Source organism: Scyliorhinus canicula, chromosome 4 (assembly GCF_902713615.1).
Source record: "Scyliorhinus canicula chromosome 4, sScyCan1.1, whole genome shotgun sequence".
Classification (NCBI taxonomy): Eukaryota; Metazoa; Chordata; class Chondrichthyes; order Carcharhiniformes; family Scyliorhinidae; genus Scyliorhinus; species Scyliorhinus canicula.
In genome coordinates, this window is record NC_052149.1 from 144,031,411 (window position 1) to 144,050,678 (window position 19,268).

At 42.2% G+C, this 19,268-nt stretch overlaps 1 protein-coding gene across 1 annotated transcript in view; it reads left to right on the forward strand.

The window, feature by feature from the left end:
* Positions 1-18,687, forward strand: part of LOC119964254 (ubiquitin-like domain-containing CTD phosphatase 1) — a 58,447-nt gene extending 39,760 nt beyond the window's left edge. The window contains 7 exon segments of the mRNA XM_038793533.1: positions 1,485-1,600; positions 3,934-4,032; positions 4,911-4,948; positions 8,006-8,104; positions 9,241-9,357; positions 13,729-13,856; positions 15,634-18,687. Of these exon segments, the coding sequence (XP_038649461.1) occupies positions 1,485-1,600; positions 3,934-4,032; positions 4,911-4,948; positions 8,006-8,104; positions 9,241-9,357; positions 13,729-13,856; positions 15,634-15,661 (625 nt within the window). The 3' untranslated portion in view covers positions 15,662-18,687.
* The last annotated feature ends 581 nt before the right edge of the window (positions 18,688-19,268 follow it).

The window sequence follows — 19,268 nt, forward strand, 5'->3', positions numbered from 1 at the left end:
GCGAGGATGAGCCGGCTCTTTGGGGGGGTAGAAGATTGTGAACGTTGCGGGGGAGGCTCTGCGAATCGCGTTCATAATGTTTTGGCCCTGTCGAAAGCTGGAGGATTACTGGAAGGAGGTTTTTTTTTTGTTTTTTGTTTTTTTTTTAAATTTAGAGTACCCAATTATTTTTTCCAATTAAGGGGCAATTTAACGTGGCCAATTCACCTAACCTGCACATCTTTGGGTTGTGGGGGTGAAACCCACACAGACACGGGGAGAATGTGCAAACTCCACACGGACAGTGACCCAGGGCCGGGATTCGAACCCAGGTCCTCAGCGCCGTAGGCAGCAATGCTAACCACTGTGCCACCGTGCCGCCCTGGAAGGAGGTTTTTAGGGTAATCTCTAAAGTGGTGCACGTGAAACTGGACCGGGTCCTCGGGAAGTCATATTTGGGGTGTCGGATCAGCCAGGGTTGGAAATGGATGCGGAGGCAGATGTTATAGCCTTCGATTCGTTGATCTCCCGAAGGCGGGTGGAGAGCAACCTTTCCATCCTGTGCCCTGGCATGGCAGGGGGACCTGTTTGAATTCTTAACTCTTGAGAAGGTTAAGTTTGAACTGAGAGGAAGAATGGAGGGGTTCTACAATTCATGGGTGTTATTCAATATGCACTTTCAAGAATTGGATAACATCGAACATTGGTGGGGGGGGGGGCGTTGGGTGGGTTGAGGGGAGTGGGATGTGTTAATGGAGACTATGGGTGATTCCTGATTCCTTTTTGTTATTTGTTTATGTTAACATGCGGGCTAATGTTTGGGGGTTTGGTGGGAGGATGGGATTGTTGTTGTTGATATGTGGATTGACATTGTATTCGTTACTGCTTATTGTTTATTGTTGGTGGGTGTAAATTTTGGGGAAATTGTGAAAAAGGAGAATAAAAATATTTTTAAAAAAGATTTGTTTTTTTCAGCTTTGTAGTTACAGACTATTGGTCATGTTGAGTTAATGAACTGTAGAATCTGTCCACTACTGAGTGTCCCCTTCAGTTGCCAAGGCTGGGATAGTCAGATTTTTAGTGTCTTAGGGAATAAAGGGTATGGGAAGTGTGTGGGGAAAATGGAATTGAAGCCCAAGATCAACTTTGATCATATTGAATAGTGGAGCAGGCTCATTGGGCTGTATGGTCTACTCTTTCAATCTCTTGTGCTCTTGTGATAGTCAGTATCTTTGTTAGTTTCAGTTAATTTGGATAGTATTTTCACCAGAATTTCAGTGGATTTGTGCAATGTACGTTCACTATCCACTTGAACGATTACAAAATGCACAGTGATACAGTTAAAGATTCTACTTTTCCAAATTATATCATTTCAATATTATGTGCATTATCATTAGAGTAAATTAATTACATAAATCACAATTTAGTATGGTATTATGTATTATAAACTATGTGTGTCCTGTTGGTTTTTGCAGAGTTAGTGATTAATTATCTCTTTAATCTAGGGAAGAGAACTTGGCTAAAGTTGCACGCAGAGTAAAAGACTATAAAGTAGAGGTGCTAAACCAACCTAGGGAAGGGAAAAAGCTGCTCGTTTTAGATGTCGACTACACATTATTTGGTAAGTGCAATTTTCCACTTGAAAAATGGTACACTGACGAAATGAATTCTGTTGTAGCCTGAATTGGAAATTAAGATGTCTCTGATCATTTCAGAAGACCTCCCCACCTTCTCTTATAGTAGATGTAAATATTTAATGAGAAATATTCAGAAAGTAAAGTTAAACTATTCTACAGAAGATTGGTTTCTTGTATTTAACTTGTAATTGTCTAACCTCTGGTTCTCAAAGGGTTAACACAAAGTAATGAGAAGTTTAATAATTGGCTTGCGTGCTGTCCCATTTCTTCCTTGTGACGTGACCATTTTTATGGTTGCAGAAATATAAAAATGGTTCCTCAAGATATTCCTCCACCTGCCCCCATGCCAGTCTCAATATCCTCATATCACCGTCTTCTGTATGTCCGTGCATTTTGCTGTGAGTAGCAATGGCTCTCTGGCACCTCCTACAAACATACTGAAATGACGGGCAAGAAAAGTTCCATCATGATGGCCAGAACATCATGCCTGGACGTTTCCGCCTCCTGTTCTACCCTAGTCATGTAATTTGCTCAGAGGTTAAATGCTCTGTGCCAATAAGGGGAAGAAAATACTGCAAAATTCCTCTCCAATCACTTTGAACGATCAAAGTCCGGGCAGGAGATTGATTGATCAAGTGACCATTCTTCTTCATGCCAGCCCTATATAGGTTCAGTTTGGAAATGGAGGGTGATCGACAGATGCCCACGTGTGTATTGTGTTGTGAAGCAGCAGGAACTTTGGCAATTTAAAAAATATATTATTATTTCTCCCCTTAACCTGGACAGCTCAGCATCTGCATTGCTATCCTGCCTGAGTCAGATAATTTACTATAGGCTGGATAAATTCCTTCTTGGAAGGGCTCATCGGATGTGTCATTGACGGCTGGGAAGCAACCCAGCTGAGAGTACTGTTCCTGATTGCCATACAGCTGGAAAGCAGATGCATGCATGGATGCTGGTTGAGGACAGAATTGGTCTCCCATCATAATATACTGTACAATTAAATAGCCTGATGGGCTGAACTCCACAGTCGGGGCCTACCTGAAACGCTTGTAGGCAAATGTATCAGAGGGCTAATACTGACTCAAGACCGTGGATTGAAGCCCCATTATATCAATTAAACACGTGATAATGTGAATGTCTTTCCACTGCACTCCTAAATGAAACTACTGCCAGTGGCTTAGTTGGGCAATAAAGACTGGGGCCATTTGAAGAATCAAGGGCATTCTGGGCAACATTTCCTTCAAGTTAAAATAAAAACATTTTGTAGGCTATTCCTTTCATTGCTGTGTTGTCGGATATTGCTGTATAGAATGTGGCAACTGTATTTATCTGTATAATAGGCACTGCATTTCAATGTAACATGTTACAAATGAATAAAAGCAAATTACTGTGGATGCTGGAATCTGAAACCAAAGAGAAAATGCTTGAAAATCTCAACAGGTCTGGCAACATCTGTAGGGAGAGAAAAGAGCCAATGTTTCAAGTCCAGATGACCCTTTGTCAAAGATATGTTACACGTGAACATATGAGATGCATGACAAAGCTCAGTATTTGCAAGACTTTTTGTAATAATGGAAGCTTGTGTCATCTACATATGTGTTTTTGATTTTATGAACATTTATTCTTCCATATTTTGTCAATGTTCTTTGCTCATTGAAGTACAATGGAAGGGATTATTTTTAATCTGCTTTGCTCTTGCAGTACTCAGCATTTCACTGGATCAGATGAAGCATTTCTTACACAGTGTTAACTTTGGGGTAGTTTTGAGTTATAGACACTTTATCACCTGTTTGAGATTAATGCAGTGCAGGACAGCAAAGGACTTCATTTCATTCCTTTGGGCTAGATTTAATCTCCGGTCCCAGAGTTGAATGCACAATGCTGCTCTCATATCAAGTATCATTAGAAGTATTTAATAATGGCTATAAAGTTATGCCTCAGCTAACATCTGTGAACTTTATGTTTAACAAGTCCCACAGTATAGCATTGAGGAAGTGCACACAAATAAAAATCGCACAGCAGTATTTGAAGAAGCGTAGATACAGTTTCCTCGGTGTCCTGGGCCTGTACTTCTCCCTCAACCCACACTCTATAGACCATGTTTATTCTGTCGCTGCTTTTGTGAGTTTGCTCTGTACAAATTTGTCACCTGCATTCCCCACATCACAACAGTATCTCTACATCAAAAGTGAAGCATTTGGCTATTAAATGCTTTGCTTGTCCTGAAATTATGAAAGGTGCGATTATAAATCCAAATTCTTCCTTAAATGTAGTGCACCATGTGGGCTGCTGACTTTGTTAACTCTGATTTAAGATCACAGATCCTGTGCTGAGAGCGGACTTGAACTAATGAGGCCGTACCTGCACGAGTTCCTTACAGCCGCGTATGAAGATTATGACATTGTTATATGGTGTAAGTAATGAGGTGGAGTAGATTGATCTGATTTGAAGGTCGTGAACATAAGGTAGCTTATTCTGAGCTAAAATATACTTGGCCTAGTTTCACTGCAAGCTTCACTTCACTGCATAACTGAAAAGAAGCAAAATGAAATGCCAGTGCCATTTGACAAAATGCATCTCCTTCATTTTGAAGGGAAGTGTAAGATACTGTCCATTTCTTTTCCTATTGCACAGCCCTCTAGTGTCAGCCATGCTTACTGCCTTTTTCTTTTCTGAACATTTTATTTGGTAAATTTTTGAAGGCATCACAGTATAATTTTCAAAATATTGTTGAGTTCCAGAAATTGATTTTCTTGCAATTATAACTTTTATAAATTAAAATGAAGACATTGGCTTGATCTGTCATTTGAAGCAATTGTTTTGTAATTCAGATCTCGGCAGAAACTGGCACTCATCATCTTCTCTAAACAGTGAGATAATTTGAGTATTATTGCTCTTGCCCTGCAGAAATGGCAGTGGGCTTTATTTTTAAACCATTGCAGTCTCTGTGGTCATGGTGATCTCACAACGATATTACCGTGACATAGAATCCCATGAGCTTCTAGACTGCTACGTTCATTGTGATTTGATTGTTCAAATGCCACACCATTACATTTCCGAGCTAATGAGAATGTTGGTATCTGAGCATAGGAAATTCACTTGTCGGAACAATTACTGCCCTTTGTTCTTACAAAAGGTTTCAAAGTAAATTTAATGAGTATTCCTATAGTTTATTTAAAATTGTCAAAAGGTCAGTGACATTGCAGCTGTTGTCCTTTTGTTTGGTCATGTTTGACTCTGGTTGTTATAATATGTCAAGGCTCACATAACGTCTCCAAATTTTATACACAGCTGCTACCAGCATGAAGTGGATTGAAGTGAAAATGAAAGTAAGTTATGTCTAAGTATGATTTTGTTCTGTTCCTCATTACGATTAAAGGTGATGCTGTTCGAATTTTCCTATTTTGTTTGCTTTGTATCCAGTGAATCTATAAAGCACTCCGAGCAGATATGGTACAAGCTAGTAATGATGGTAGGTATCTTTATGTTGTGTTGAGGGCGCTGTTTCTGTCCCAGTTTTCGATGTGTTGGTTTTTGTTCTTTCTATGTTACATTCAGTTTTTGAAAGAGGACCTGAATAGGTCAGTTGCGTTATTCCTTTCAAGCGCTTGCATGTGAGACATATGACATTGGGATTGATGTCCCATTATACAGTGACATGGCTTCCAGAATGATGGCTAAACCCTTATGGTAAAGCTGCTTAATTTATGCTAATTGGATGCATTTTGCAGCAGTGCAGCAACATGTGCAATAGCTCAAGAGACTCACAGCTCCAACTTCAATGCCAATACTGTGTAAGTGCGGTATGCAGAGTTGGGCTTCTGATTTACGCATTCCAACTGGAACCTCTTGCAGTTTTTAGGTGGGGTGGGTTCATGCAGATCAATGTTGGTGAAAGCCCCAGCAGCAGCGTACTTTGGAGACACCAAGGAACTGCCCCTTCCCTCAAAGAGCTTTGGTGCCACCCCACAAGTGCCTGTCACCACCCCGATTACATCCAGCAGTGCTATTCCCACCAAATGCATTATATGCTGAATACATGGGTCCGTGCCTAGATCTTTTGCTGGGAATTGAATACTGCTACTGCCCAAATGAGCAACCTGTAGCCTATTCTAATAATAGTTCACTTTCCCAAAGTTGCTTTGGATAATCCATTTTGTGCCACCTACTACTTGTTGCTATAATTTCATTGACCTGCAAAGGCTGAGCTTGTGTGTGCACACTTCATTCAGGAATCTCAATCTATAAGCATAATGAGATGCAAATTTAAATTGGAATGACGTGATCTTGAAGAATCTTTCTCTCAAGTTAACTTGGTGGAATGGTTCTGTGATGGATGTCCCTAGATGAAGTAATTCCTTAACCTTATCAGGCCTGTAAATGGCTTCAGTGAATTACAGCAACGTAGCAGGATATTGCTGGGAGTTATTGGGCATGTCCACGGCTGGGGCACATCCTTCTCACAATCTGTTTTTGGAAGAAGGCAAGTGTACCCTTTCAAAGTTGGGAAACCAGGTAACCATTTACTACCGAGTTTAAAGAGAGCAAAGGCCAAATCAAATCCAATTGTGTTTGATTTAACAACAAAATGTGATTTTGATGTTCATGATAGATTGCACTTGAGTGGGAGATGTTGAAATGGGCCTGAATTTTAACAGTTTTCCAGAGTATGGTAGGGGGAGAGGTGCATGACTCTTAATTAAATCATTGTTAATTCCACTGATGAAAATGATTGTTTCTCAAGTTCTCTAATTTTTGGGTCTAATTGTTACTTGCCTGTTTTAATCAAGATTACCCACCTTGAATCATGTTTAACTATGAATTCCCTTAATATTGATAATTCATTGGGAGAAAGTACCAGTGAATATCCCATCCTGTTGAATTTTGAATAACTGGATAGTGCAAGACTTTTTGTGCCTGCCAGTTTGTAATCTTATATCGTAGACCTAAGTATCAGGCATCATCTGACAATGACTCCCAGCTGTTCTTTTTCATATTACCATCTCTGAAAAGTTGAGAGGGGAAAGAAAATTCTTATAACCAGCAGGTCAGACTTGAAGGACAGTTGTATTGAAGAGTCGAACTGTTAAGGTGCCAGTTACCTTGCTTGGTTGCAATTTGCATCTGGCGAGTTGTAGTTTGCATCTGGCTAGTAAACTCTGATTGAGTATTAAAAGAACCGAAGCAAGTTGGAAGTACCCAGATGGTGAGATGGCATCTAACACCACTATGAGGTGTGGTGTGGTTCATATGGCTCATAATTCAAAGCAACATGGAGCTTTGATGCTTTGAAACCTTTGAGGCACCAAGTTTGGAGGTGAGGAGGACCAAGTAAGTATGTGACATTTATGAACTTGAGGTCAATACTTGGGCATGATGGACAAAGTGAAACATGACCTTGTAAGTCAGAAAAGAGCATGCTATATCTGTCTGTGTGGAGTCTGCACGTCCTCCCCGTGTGTGCGTGGGTTTCCTCCGGGTGCTCCGGTTTCCTCCCACAGTCCAAAGATGTGCGGGTTAGGTGGATTGGCCATGCTAAATTGCCCGTAGTGTAAGGTTAATGGGGGGATTGTTGGGTTATGGGTATACGGGTTACGTGGGTTTAAGTAGGGTGATCATTGTTCGGCACAACATCGAGGGCCGAAGGGCCTGTTCTGTGCTGTACTGTTCTATGTTCTATATTGTAAAACGTTTTAAAGATTCAAAATATATAAACTTGTGCACTTAAGAATGATTAAAATGAAAATTCCTCCTCAAAACTGAGGTGACTATTTTCCACTGTCATCTAAGAACCAAACATTGCAGAATATTTTTAATTTTACTACCAAGTAACAAAAGACTATCACAATAGTGTCAAAGTTAACAAATTTTGAAATTCTCTCCCTTTTTTGGCTTTGTTCGGATTTGTATTTTAGAAGTGCATTTAACTTGCTGCAGTGAGAAGAAATAGTAAACAAATTATTCTTTTGTTAGCCTTTTCTTTTGAGTTACAACATAAAATTGCTGTGCAATTTATCAACAACAGTCAGAATGGAATTTAGTTTTACATAATAGAGAACATTTCAGATTTGTGTTTGCCAGTGTAACAGTCATTGTATCTCACCATTAACCCATGACATGAAGCACTTGGTAAAATGTTTTGATAAATGGCATGATATGAATGGAGTTATCTTCCTACTATAATATAGTGGAACTTTTTGGGAGATGTTGGTTCTGTTCAACACGAGCAGAACACCCATTTTTCCCCCCATCTGGGCATTTTCAGAGGAAGGGATGTATACTCAGAATTTTATGCAAGTTTTTTGCATTGTGCTTTGTGTGATTTTTCTAGTTTTTTTTCTGGTTTGTTTGTTTGCTGAGCATTGCTTTTTCTCTTATTCTTTCAGGAACTTGGAGTCACAACACATGCTAATTACAAGATAACCTTCATGTTGGACAGTGCCGCAATGATCACAGTGCATACACCAAAGAGAGGAGTAGTGGAGGTGAGTGTAAAAGTAGCTCTTTAAGCTTTACCAATGCAGCTTTGTTTTAAATACAAGTACTGATGAGAAATTACACCAGTCAGTTTAAAGAGCTTTTTTATTGATACTTGATCAGAGATTTCATTTTAAAAACTTTTTTCTGTGATTTTTGTATTCGTTGAGATGAAAGATGTTTTTGCTCGTGAAGGGGTACTTCCTGTTTCAGGCACCTCATATTTATACTATGTATACCCATTTCAGTTGCAGCATAGGTTTAATACAGAGTAAAATTCCCCCTGTGCTATGTTAATTACATGATAATGGTATTTAATTATATTGAGGTGGTGGGGATTCATTGCGCCCCTATATATAGGAACAGATTGAATCTGTGGGTATGTGTTGGGAGGTGCATGCTTGTTATGCACATCGCTGTAATTCAATACTTATAAAAGTATGTAAAAATTCACCACTTGGCTTTCTGGAGTAAGGCCATTTATCTAATTCACACTTGAAGGTTAGGTACTACGCAAGTTATGTGCAGAGTTTAACTCTGCATTTTTGAATAAACATTCCCAGGTCAGTTACAGCATTAAATAAATGCAGAGTAAAGAGCCCTCTACACTGTCTTAGCAAGCATGTCTGATGAAATAACGTATTTCCGTTCCGGCCTCCCCGAACAGGTGCCGGAATGTGGCTTTTCACAGTAACTTCATTTGAAGCATACTTGTGACAATAAGTGATTTTTATTTCATTTCATTTTCAAATACGGTATGGCTAGATAAAGAGTAGAATGCCATATATGTTCCTCCAACAAATGCCGTAGCATCCTCCCCATACCAGTAGTGGTATATAGTAATATTTCCGACACTGGAGTTTCTCTGTGACATTGCTAATTAATTGGTGCTGATCTGGAAGCAATTTGAGCATACAACCAGTAAGAAAGGGCTTGAGATGGAAGCAGGCTCATTTCGCCATTGTTTTTAAAAAAAATTGCGCTGATGCCCATTTCTTATGCAGGTGAAAAACTCTTGTCGATAAATTTATATCAGTATTGATAGCGCAAGTGCAGTAGTGTTCTCCTCCCTGCTTACCCTCCCCAGTGAACTACAATTTAAAGCAATGCTAAGAAGTTATTTCACAAAGGCTTTTTTTCACAGGTCAAACCACTCGGTGTCATATGGGATAAATTTCCCGAGTTCTACACTAGAAAAAATACAATAATGTTTGATGACATTGGTCGAAATTTTCTGATGAATCCGCAAAATGGGCTAAAGGTAAGAATTGTTCTCGTAGCGCTGCAGTATAAACTCCCGCATTGTCTTTGTTACAAAGTTAATATTTCCTGGAGATGACTCCAGTGGTATCAGAATTTACCGCTGTGACTGCATCAGATTGTCGTAATGCCCATTGATACTGCCCTATGTCTACTTGTATATTAGTGTAACGTGGCAGTTGGGAAGGGAGAGATGGCAGCGGACATCTGAGGGCAGGCCTGAAGCGATGCCTGCCGCAAGCTGGGGGATGGCTTAAAAATGGATATGGCTGATAGGCTGGGGAGGGGTTGTTAAAGAAGAGGCAGGCTTCAGGTGAAGTTTGGGTTAGTGTCCACGGGGAGGTGGCAGGGCTGTTGCGGAGGGCCAGAGGGACAGTGTATGAGTACGGAAAAAAGACGAGCAGGATGCTGGCCATCAGCTGAGTAAGCAGGCAGCGGCGATGGAGATTTGTAGGGTGAGGGACGAGGAGTAAGGTGGTGATGGATCCGGAGGGGGGTGAATAGAGCATTTGAGGCCTTCTATAGGAAGTTGTACGAGTCGGAGCCCCCTTCTGGGGAGGAGGGGAAGCGGTGGTTCCTGGATGGGTTAGAATTCCCTAAGGTGCAAAGGGAGTGGGTGCAGTGTCAGGGTCCCAGATTGGGTTAAGGCAGGAGATGGACGGCATAGGTGGCATGCAGGTGAGGAAGGCCCTGGGGCCGGATGGGTTCCCAGTAGAGTGTTTTAAGAAGTTTGGTGCGGAGCTGGGGCCGTTGTTGGTGAGGATGTACAATGAGGCCAGGGATAGTGGGGGTGCTCCCCTCCCACACCGTCACAGGCGTCCATTTCCTTGATCTTAAAGAAAGATAAGGACCCGGAGCAGTGTGGGTCGTGCCGTCCGATATTGCTGCTGAACCTTTGATGCTAAGTTGTTGTCGAAGGTGTCAGCATTGCGAATTGAGGACTGTGTGCCGGGGGTGATAGGGGAGGACCAGACGGGATTTATGAAATGAAAGCCATTGTTGGCAAATGTGCACAGGCTTTTTAATGTAACTATGAAGCCCACGGAGAGCATGAGGTAGAAGTAGTGGTGACAATGGATACAGAGAAGGCCTGTCTTTGATCAAGTGGAGTGGGCATATTTGTTGTAGGTGCTGGTCGGTTTGGGTTTGGGCAGGGTTTGTGGATTGGGTTCGGCTGTTGTACTGGGTGGCGGGGGCAAGTGTTCGGTCAAACTGGCTGAGTTTGGGTACTTTGGATGACATCAGGGGACGAGACAGGAATGTCTGCTCTCCCCGTTGCTGTTTGCCTTGCCGCTACAGCTGTTGGCAATGACGCTTAGAGTGTCGAGGGACTGGAAAGGGATTGAGCTGGGGAGTGGCGAGCATAGAGTTTTGCGATATGCGGACGATTTGTTATTATATATCTTGGACCCAATGGGCAGCTTTGGAGGAATTGTGGAGATTTTGAGTGAATTTATTTGTTTTTCGGGGTACAAATTGAACATGGGGGAAGAGTGAGGTGTTCCCAATCAATGCTAGAGGGCAAGAGAGGAGGTTGGGGTGGTTCAGGATGGTGGGGGCGAGTTTTAGGTATCCAGGGATCGAGGTGGTGTGGAGCTGGGGCCAGCTACACAAATTGAATTTGGCACGATTGGTAGAGGGAATGAAGGTGGATTTTAAGATTTTATGTTGCTGCTGTCACTGGCTGGGTGCGTGCAGATGGTGAAAATGATGGTGTTTGGGGGGGGGGTAGTGTACATTGCAATGGCAAGGGAATGGGCGGAGATTGGTTTGGGGAAGGTGGAGGCGGCGTCGTGTTGGGGGACGGGGGTGAGGGCACGGTTGACCAAGTACGCATGAGCCCAGTGGTGGTTTTGGCTTTACGGGTGTGGAGCCAGTGCATGCAACGTTTTGGGCTGGAGAGCTTTCCATTGTGGTGCCGATATGCGACAACCATAGGTTTGTGCCAGCGGGCTGGATGTGAGGTTCTGGGAGTGCCAGCAGGTGGGGATAGAGTGCTTTGGGGACTTGTTTATAGAGAGCAAGTTTGCAGGGCTGGAGGAATTGTATGAGTTGCTCATGGGGAACGACTTTAGGTACCTGTAGGTGAGGGATTTCATGAGGAGAGAGGTGCTATGTTTTCCGGGGCTGCCTCCTCCGGAGTTGCAGGACAAGTTGTTGTCGGAGGACGATATGTGGAGGGTGCTGGATATTTACAAGGAATTGATGGAGGGGGAGGGCGCTCAGGTGGAGGAGATTAGGCGCAAATGGGAGGAGGAGCTGGGAGGGGAGGTGCGGGCATGGACATGAGTAGAGGCCTTGAGGAGGGTGAATGCATCCTCATCGTGTGTGAGGTTGAGCCTCATCCAGTTTAAGATGGTACATGGAACCACGTGATGGTGGCAAGGATGATCAGGTTCTTTGATGGAGTGGAAGGCAGGTGTGGGCCGTGTGTGTGAGAGGGGGAGGGTCGTATCACCTCCACATGTTTTGGGCGTGTCCAGAACTGAGGAAGTTCTAGCAGGGATTCTCGGATGTTATGTCCGAGGGTGTGGGGGTGGCTCCGGATCCGGAGAGGGGAGAGGCCGACGTATTGGATTTTGCCTCCCTGAGAGCCCGGAGATGGATTTTGTTGCGTTGGCGGGACTTGGAGCTGCCAACGGTGGGGTTGCGGATGAGTGACCTGGCAGAATTCCTAAGGCTGGAGAAGGTTAAGTTTGCTTCGCGAGGGTCGGCAGAGGGGTTCGCCCGGGGGTGGGTGTAAAATTTGAGAAGGCGGAACGTGGGGTGTTGGTTTCGGGGGAAGTTGGGTATTTGTGGCTGTTTGTTCAAGTTGATGTTTTGGTCTTCTGATATTTTTGTGTAGATTTTATATATATATATATATATATATATATATATATATTATAAAGCCTTGAAGAAAAATATTTTTTTTTTAAAAAGACCAGTTGGTTTACTTAACCTGTCTCATATTTAACTTAAACAAGAGGTATGTTAGCTAACCTCCAGAAATTTGGGCATCTTGCTTCAGCCAAAAGATTCTCAACTGTCCCTTTAACAAACCAGACACACTGCACAGCTGGGCAACTTCTGTGTCACTCTCCTTAGAGGCTGGGTTCCTGTTGGGATGTGGCATGTCCTTCACCACAGTGATTGAGGAGAAGGGTCGCTTTCGGTTATGATTCCTAGCCCCCCATTTCAGGCCTGCAACCTCTGTGCTTGCTCTCGGTCTTACCTGCAGACACAAAAGTAGTAGCTTGTGTTTATGTTTACCTTGAATTCATTAAACACACTGAACTAATTCTTTACAATGTGCATCGACTGTTGTGCATCCAAAGAAATGGATTCCAAAATATGTCAAGAGTAATTAAAGTATCTTTTTAAGAAACATCTATTTCTCCAGATACTCACAAAATAGTGCCAAATAGAGAAGTAAATTAATTGACTTTGTTCACTGCTCTTTTATTTCTTTAGAAGAAAATGCATCATTTTCCAAAATGCCATATCTGACTACAGTTTTCTCGTCTCGTTTTAAAATATTGATTTGCTGCTCTGTGCAGTGATGCCAACAGATATTCTTTATATATGAATAGGATGGCAATAGAGGGATACAGACCCCGGAAGTGTAGAAGATTTTAGTTTAGACGGGCAGCATGGTCGGCGCAGGCTTGGAGGGCGGAAGGGCCTGTTCCTGTGCTGTAGTTTTCTTTGTTCTTTTTCTTTGTTCTCTTTGTTCTATATTTTGATTTATAATGCTGAAAATTGGTTCTGTAAAAGTCATAGGGAAATGTATGCTTCTGTGAGGCAGATTAAAATTTCCCGTATTCAAGCTTTTATTCTTTGGGGAGTAACATGTAATTTTGCAACATTAAATATCTCCTCTTTCCCTGTGTGCTAAACATTTCAGAAAAGGATTGGTCCTCTTTGGTGAAGGATCTCTCTCTGGTTTCATATGCTTTACGGCGGTGGTGGCGGTACAACACCATCTGGGGGGGGTGTGCAGCTCTTTGATACCTTGTCCACGTGTTCACTCTTCATGTACGAACCTGGTCAATGAGTGCAGACATGTTCATTGATTATAAAGGCTGTTAATGCCGAACACCACCCAGCTCTCATCCAAATTCCATGTGTAAGTGTGCATAATGTAGAATGACATTTGGTAGCAATCCAGATGAGAACCCTTGGCTCAGGGGTGCTGTAGTATCCTAGCCTCTGCTCTGATTGTGGCTAACTAACCAGACACTAGGAATCAAACCTGACTGGTTGACTTTTGATCTTTGCACAGTGCAGTGTACATTAAGTCAAAAAGTATGAGAGAATTTGGTTCATGACATGGGGCACTACTGTGGCAAGATGTAAATACAGCCTGTGTTTTATTGACATTTGTTTCCAGATTAGACCTTTCATGAAGGCTCATCTCAACCGAGATAAAGACAGGGAGCTGCTGAAACTGTCACAGTATCTAAAGGAGATTGGCAAGCTAGATGACTTCACGGACCTCAATCATAAACACTGGGAAAGGTAAGGGTGTCTTCTGCCTCCCACTCTTACATGCTGTCAGATAACAAGGGCCGTGCTCCAGTTGTTAGCATCTGCACCCGTGTTCCAGTTGCTGAATGATGCCAACAGTATAGATACTTTTATGGGCAGGGAGACACCAGTTAGGACAGACATACTGCCTCTTCACATCATGGTTCTGTGGAAAGAAGGTGTTTATTTCTTATTTCAGTATTAATTTCTTCTTCCTACTCTCTGATTGAGCTTCTTGCCTTAAAACCCTCCACCTAGATACTTCCTTCCCATCCTTCAAAAGCCTTCTCAAAACCTCTGTCTTTGCATATGGTTCTAGCCACCAAAACTTAGATTATTGCTCCTCTGGATATTAATGATGCTGTGTATTTATTCAACGGATTGTTATGATCTGGAATTCATTATCTTAAAGAATTGTGAATACAGATTTAACAGAAACTTTTGAAAGGAAATTGTATCTTTTTATTTCAACCCTGCACCAAGCCGGGAATTGAACCCGGGTCCCTGGCGCGGTGAAGCAACATTGCTAACCACTGTGCTATGGTGCCGCCTTAAAGGATCAGCCGTCTATCTTAGGTTATGAATATAGCCACTTTTATAAAGGGTTAAGTACTTGAAGAAATTTAAATGCTTTAAATGGGCTTTCAAGATTGGGAGTTTTTGCTTATAGTGAAAACTGTAAAAGATATATTAATCTTTATTTAATTTCAACATGGCTCCTGTGGTTTGCCCATGGGGGACATTTTGTGAATCAGCACAGAGAGTATAAATGCAAAGGATGGGGAAGGGGACATGAGTTGTCATGGAGGCTGTGGGGGTCATAGGGGAGGAGCATGGTTTGACATGAGTTGCCATTTTTTTACAAAGCGGATGCACCAAGCTGAGAGATTTTCCGATTTGCACTATCCAATTCGGGTACAAAAAGTCAGACCTGACACAGTGTTTTTGAAATCATTCCAGGGCAGTAGCATCCCTTTGAAAAGGTTTCAGGTGCATTGGCTTTGTGTGTAAACCTCCTCTGCTGCTATTTCATATTATAGAGAAAAATTCATATGGAATGTCAGAGATATTACTGCATCCTATAATGTTGTCAACTTTAAAAAGGAGCCTCATTCTGCTCCGTTCTAAACTCTTGATCAATTGCCAAAAATGCTCCAATACAGCAATTTTCCACTATGGTAAACTCAGCATTACAAATGCGTGTACCATTGCTATCTTACTGCTGCAGGAAATTAAGATTTTCTGAGTGATGAGATGTCCTGCAGTTAAAAAGCATTGACCTCCGCTAATTGTAGAACATTTTAAACTGTGTTTCCAAACTTACACAGACCATGGGTGGGAAGGAAATGGATTTGAGTGCCTGTCTCTGCCAGAGCATGGTTTACTGTTACCCATGAGGATTGTAATGTCTACGGCATGTAACTCTACACTGTTAGCACTGTTGCCACCAGAAGGAGCATCTCTGCATGACTTCATCCTCCACCTACAAATGCTGGATTATAAGTGCCGCAACTGTGTGTCTGTGTGCATATACTAAAATATATCCATCGACCCACACTTATCAAAGAACATAGAACAATACAGCACAGGAACAGGCCTTTCGGCCCTCCAAGCCTGTACCGGTCATACCATCCTTGGCCAAAACCCTCGGCACTTCTCAGAATCCAGATTAGTCCTGCCTATGGACATTGATAACATTGGTATTTCTCACTAGTCAACTGCACAATTGTACTTTTCAAATTGCTGATTCGATCTCTTCTGCTTGCAGATATCTCTCTAAGAAGCAAGGACAGTGAGACCTGGTGTTGGTCTCTCTACCCTGGATTGTGCACTCTTCAGAAGTATGTGAGAAACTTTAACTGTGATTGAACTCAGAACAAGTGCTGAGCACTGCAACATTCAAAAACAAAAAACGAACGCCAAAGGGACTTAGCAACTGAAGTGCTACCTGCAGCTTTCCTTATCCTTCAGTCCTCTACACTGCTGGCCCTTAAATGGGGCCAAGTGAATAGAATAAAGGACAATGTGCTTCAGTAAAATACTGTCACACCATGTGCATACATCGGAACATGTTCCTGTTGCATCGTCATTTATCTCTAAGTGTAGCTTCCTTGCTTTGTCATGAGGCTGGTTAAAACCAGAAGTATATTATTGCAGGACTTCATGCAGGAGTAAGTTATTTATTTTGACCAGCTGCTCTTGTGTGCTGAGTTTGGATCAAATACATGATAAAACATTGAATTCAGTTTGACCCAGGTTTTAAGAGGGAATATTTTAAACTTGCCCCCTTGAGCTCCTGTGAACAAGCAGTCTAATGGCAGATGTACTGCAAACCTGTGGTCTATATCCCCCTGTAGGCTCGCCATTTCTCAGCCCTATTTTCAGCTAGTGCTGAACTGTATGAATATTTCCAGGTTCTCAGCACGGCAATTGTCCTGTGATTCAGACCGGACGTGGGTTAGATGCCACTGTGTCATCTTGTGATCCATACCTGGAGAGTTTGTTGTCTCTTGTTTCACCTTTGTTGCTTGTTCCTTCCTGTGCTGTCACACCACAAGTCACTCATTACCTTGACTATGTCGCTTGCCATCAGGTGCCACACATCTCTTCCCAGATGTTATTCAAAACCGACTGTACTGTAGCAAATTAGTGCATTTTCAGAGCACTATTTATTTTATTTTTGTGTCTGGTGAGATCCAACTTAATGAAAAATTGGCATGGCCTTAATTTTCTACCAAGCCACCTACAGTGGAATGCTGGCAATGGTTTACTCTCCACAGCAAAAGGTCAGCGACAGGAATGGGGCCAAGATGAGAATTCCTCTATACACAGAATCGCAAATGCTAACCAAATTTGCCAAATACAGGGATGCGACCTTTCTTTTTTGCAGCAAGAGATCTAAAAAGTATAGATTAGAAGTATGCCAGGGTGAGCAATGCCAGCTGTTCCAAAGTTTAGTAGCGTTTTCTTTTTCCTGATTAACTATTCATATGGATATGTGACTCCCACCATTGGCTGTGCCCAATATTATGAAGGAAGCGGCCTGCTCAGAGTGTTTCAGGCACTTTTGGAGATGTGCAAAGAAGCTCATCTAATTTCCACCGGCACTCCAGCAAGCGTACATGGCAATTGTTGGGAACACCCTGAAAGATTAAACGGGGTGTGAGCCATACTTAGAGCTCTTTGTTCTGTGCTTATACTCTCCCAACACTCTGGCGCTGAATATAGAAGCAGCAGCTTGTGCAGTTACACCTCTTCTCCTCATGCAGCATAGAGCATGCTAATAACAAAATGTGTGTTCTGCAGATAAATAGATCTGGGAGTTTAAAAAAAGGTCAAAATAATCTGTTTACAGTTCAGCCTGGCTGAAAGGGCCAGAAAAGTCATGGAATTTTTGTCTTGGTTTCTTCATGTTGTGAGTTTTCATTCATTACTGCTGTGTGCTTATTTTCGTTCTTTTAAATAACAAAAAACAGACATTCCAGGTTGAATTCTGTATTTAAAAATAAAGTAATTCTCAGTGGAGCAATATCAAAGGTGTAAATATTAAATAAAATACCTGCTGAGGTTTTTTGGTCCAAAGTGACAATTTAATCGCTTGTTATTTGAAGCTGGGTGGCAATTGTCATTTTTTAAAATAAATTTTGAGTACCCAATTCATTTTTCTAATTAAGGGGCAATTTAGCGTGGTCAATCCACCTACCCTGCACATCTTTGGGTTGTGGGGGCGAAACCCACTCAAACACGGGGAGAATGTGCAAACTCCACACGGACAGTGACCTAGAGCCGGGATATAACTGGGACCTCGGCACCGTGAGGCAGCAGTGCTACTCACTGCGCCACCGTGCTGCCCAGCAATTTTCATTTATTCTGAGAATATGGAGTGTGGATTTGCTGTGTGCAGAAAACAATCTTAGGCAACTCGTCAATCTTTGTGTAAGCTGAAGACTGGAATTCTGGATTCAATATACCTTGAAACAATCTGGCAGTCAGTTCGTAAATATCTGTACAGTGGCTTTTAGGCATGTTTCACCACCACACATACAATGCTGGACCATACTGGTCTAGAAGACTCTCAGGTTCTATCCCCTGTTTGTGCTGTGTGTGGGTGGGATAGAGAGGGGCAAATCAAGTAAAGTTGCCCGCTCCTGATTATTCCAGTAAGTCATGTTGGCTTGTCTTTGTATGTTATCGCATCAATGAGAATAGGAGCAGTGTTGGGTATGTTGCCCCATGCAATTTAATAGCCTACTAGCACACAAAATTTAGGTTCACAGAAGAAAAGTGACCACTTGGGTAAGGCGCTGGAGGATGAATGATGCCTGGAACCATAGCCCAGCAGCCTATTGAGGGAGAAAATATTTCAGAACACTGATTGGAAAAATAAACCTAAACAAAGATGTTATTTATGTATTGTCAGTCAGTGTTTAGGATTTATCTGCCTTTAAAAATTAATATTCATGGAATCATAGAGTTTACAGTGCAGAAGGAGGTCATTCAGCCCATCGAGTCTGCACCGGCCCTTGGAAATAGCACCCCACTTAAGCCCACACCTGAAACCCCACCTAACCTTTTTGGATGCTGAGGGCAATTTAGCAAGGCCAATCCACCTAACCTGCACACCTTTGGACTGGAAGTTTTACCGTGGTCCCACCATGACTGGGAAATTTGAATTGAGTAGAAAAATATCAATGATAACAATGCTGATATTAGTAAAAGTTACTGTTTTTTTAAAACCCTAATGACTCGGTTAAGGAAACTTGCTGCCCTTACCTAGCCTGACCTATATGTGACTCCACACAAATAAATGTGTATACATAAACATTGTGTTTCTGTAACTTGTATGGATTACACCACCTGAAATGTTTAATATTTAAAGAGGCGTAACATGCGATTAGCAATATATATATATTTTTAAATTTAGATTACCCAATCATTTTTTCCAATTAAGGGGCAATTTAGCATGGCCAATCCACCTACTCTGCACATTGTTTGGGTTGTAGGGGCAAAACCCACGCAGACACGGGGAGAATGTGCAAACTCCACACGGACAGTGACCCAGAGCCGGGATCGAACCTGGGACCTCAGCGCCGTGAGGCAACTGTGCTAACCACCAGGCCACCGTGCTGCCCTCGATTAGCAAAATAAACATTTCTCCAACTGTGGTTGAAATCTTGGCCTCCCTCAAAAGGATACAGATGCTGGTGGACATTTGGAGCTTTTGAGACTGAGATTGAAAGACTTTTGTTGGATCGGGTATCGAGGAATTATGGAGCAAAAACAGGTGAATGGAGTTGTGGTACAGATGAGCTGTAACCTAACTGAGCAGTGGAACAGAACTACTCCCCTTCCTAAGTTAATTTTAAACAATTTACTCTCATTTCTCTATGTCTGATTTTGTAA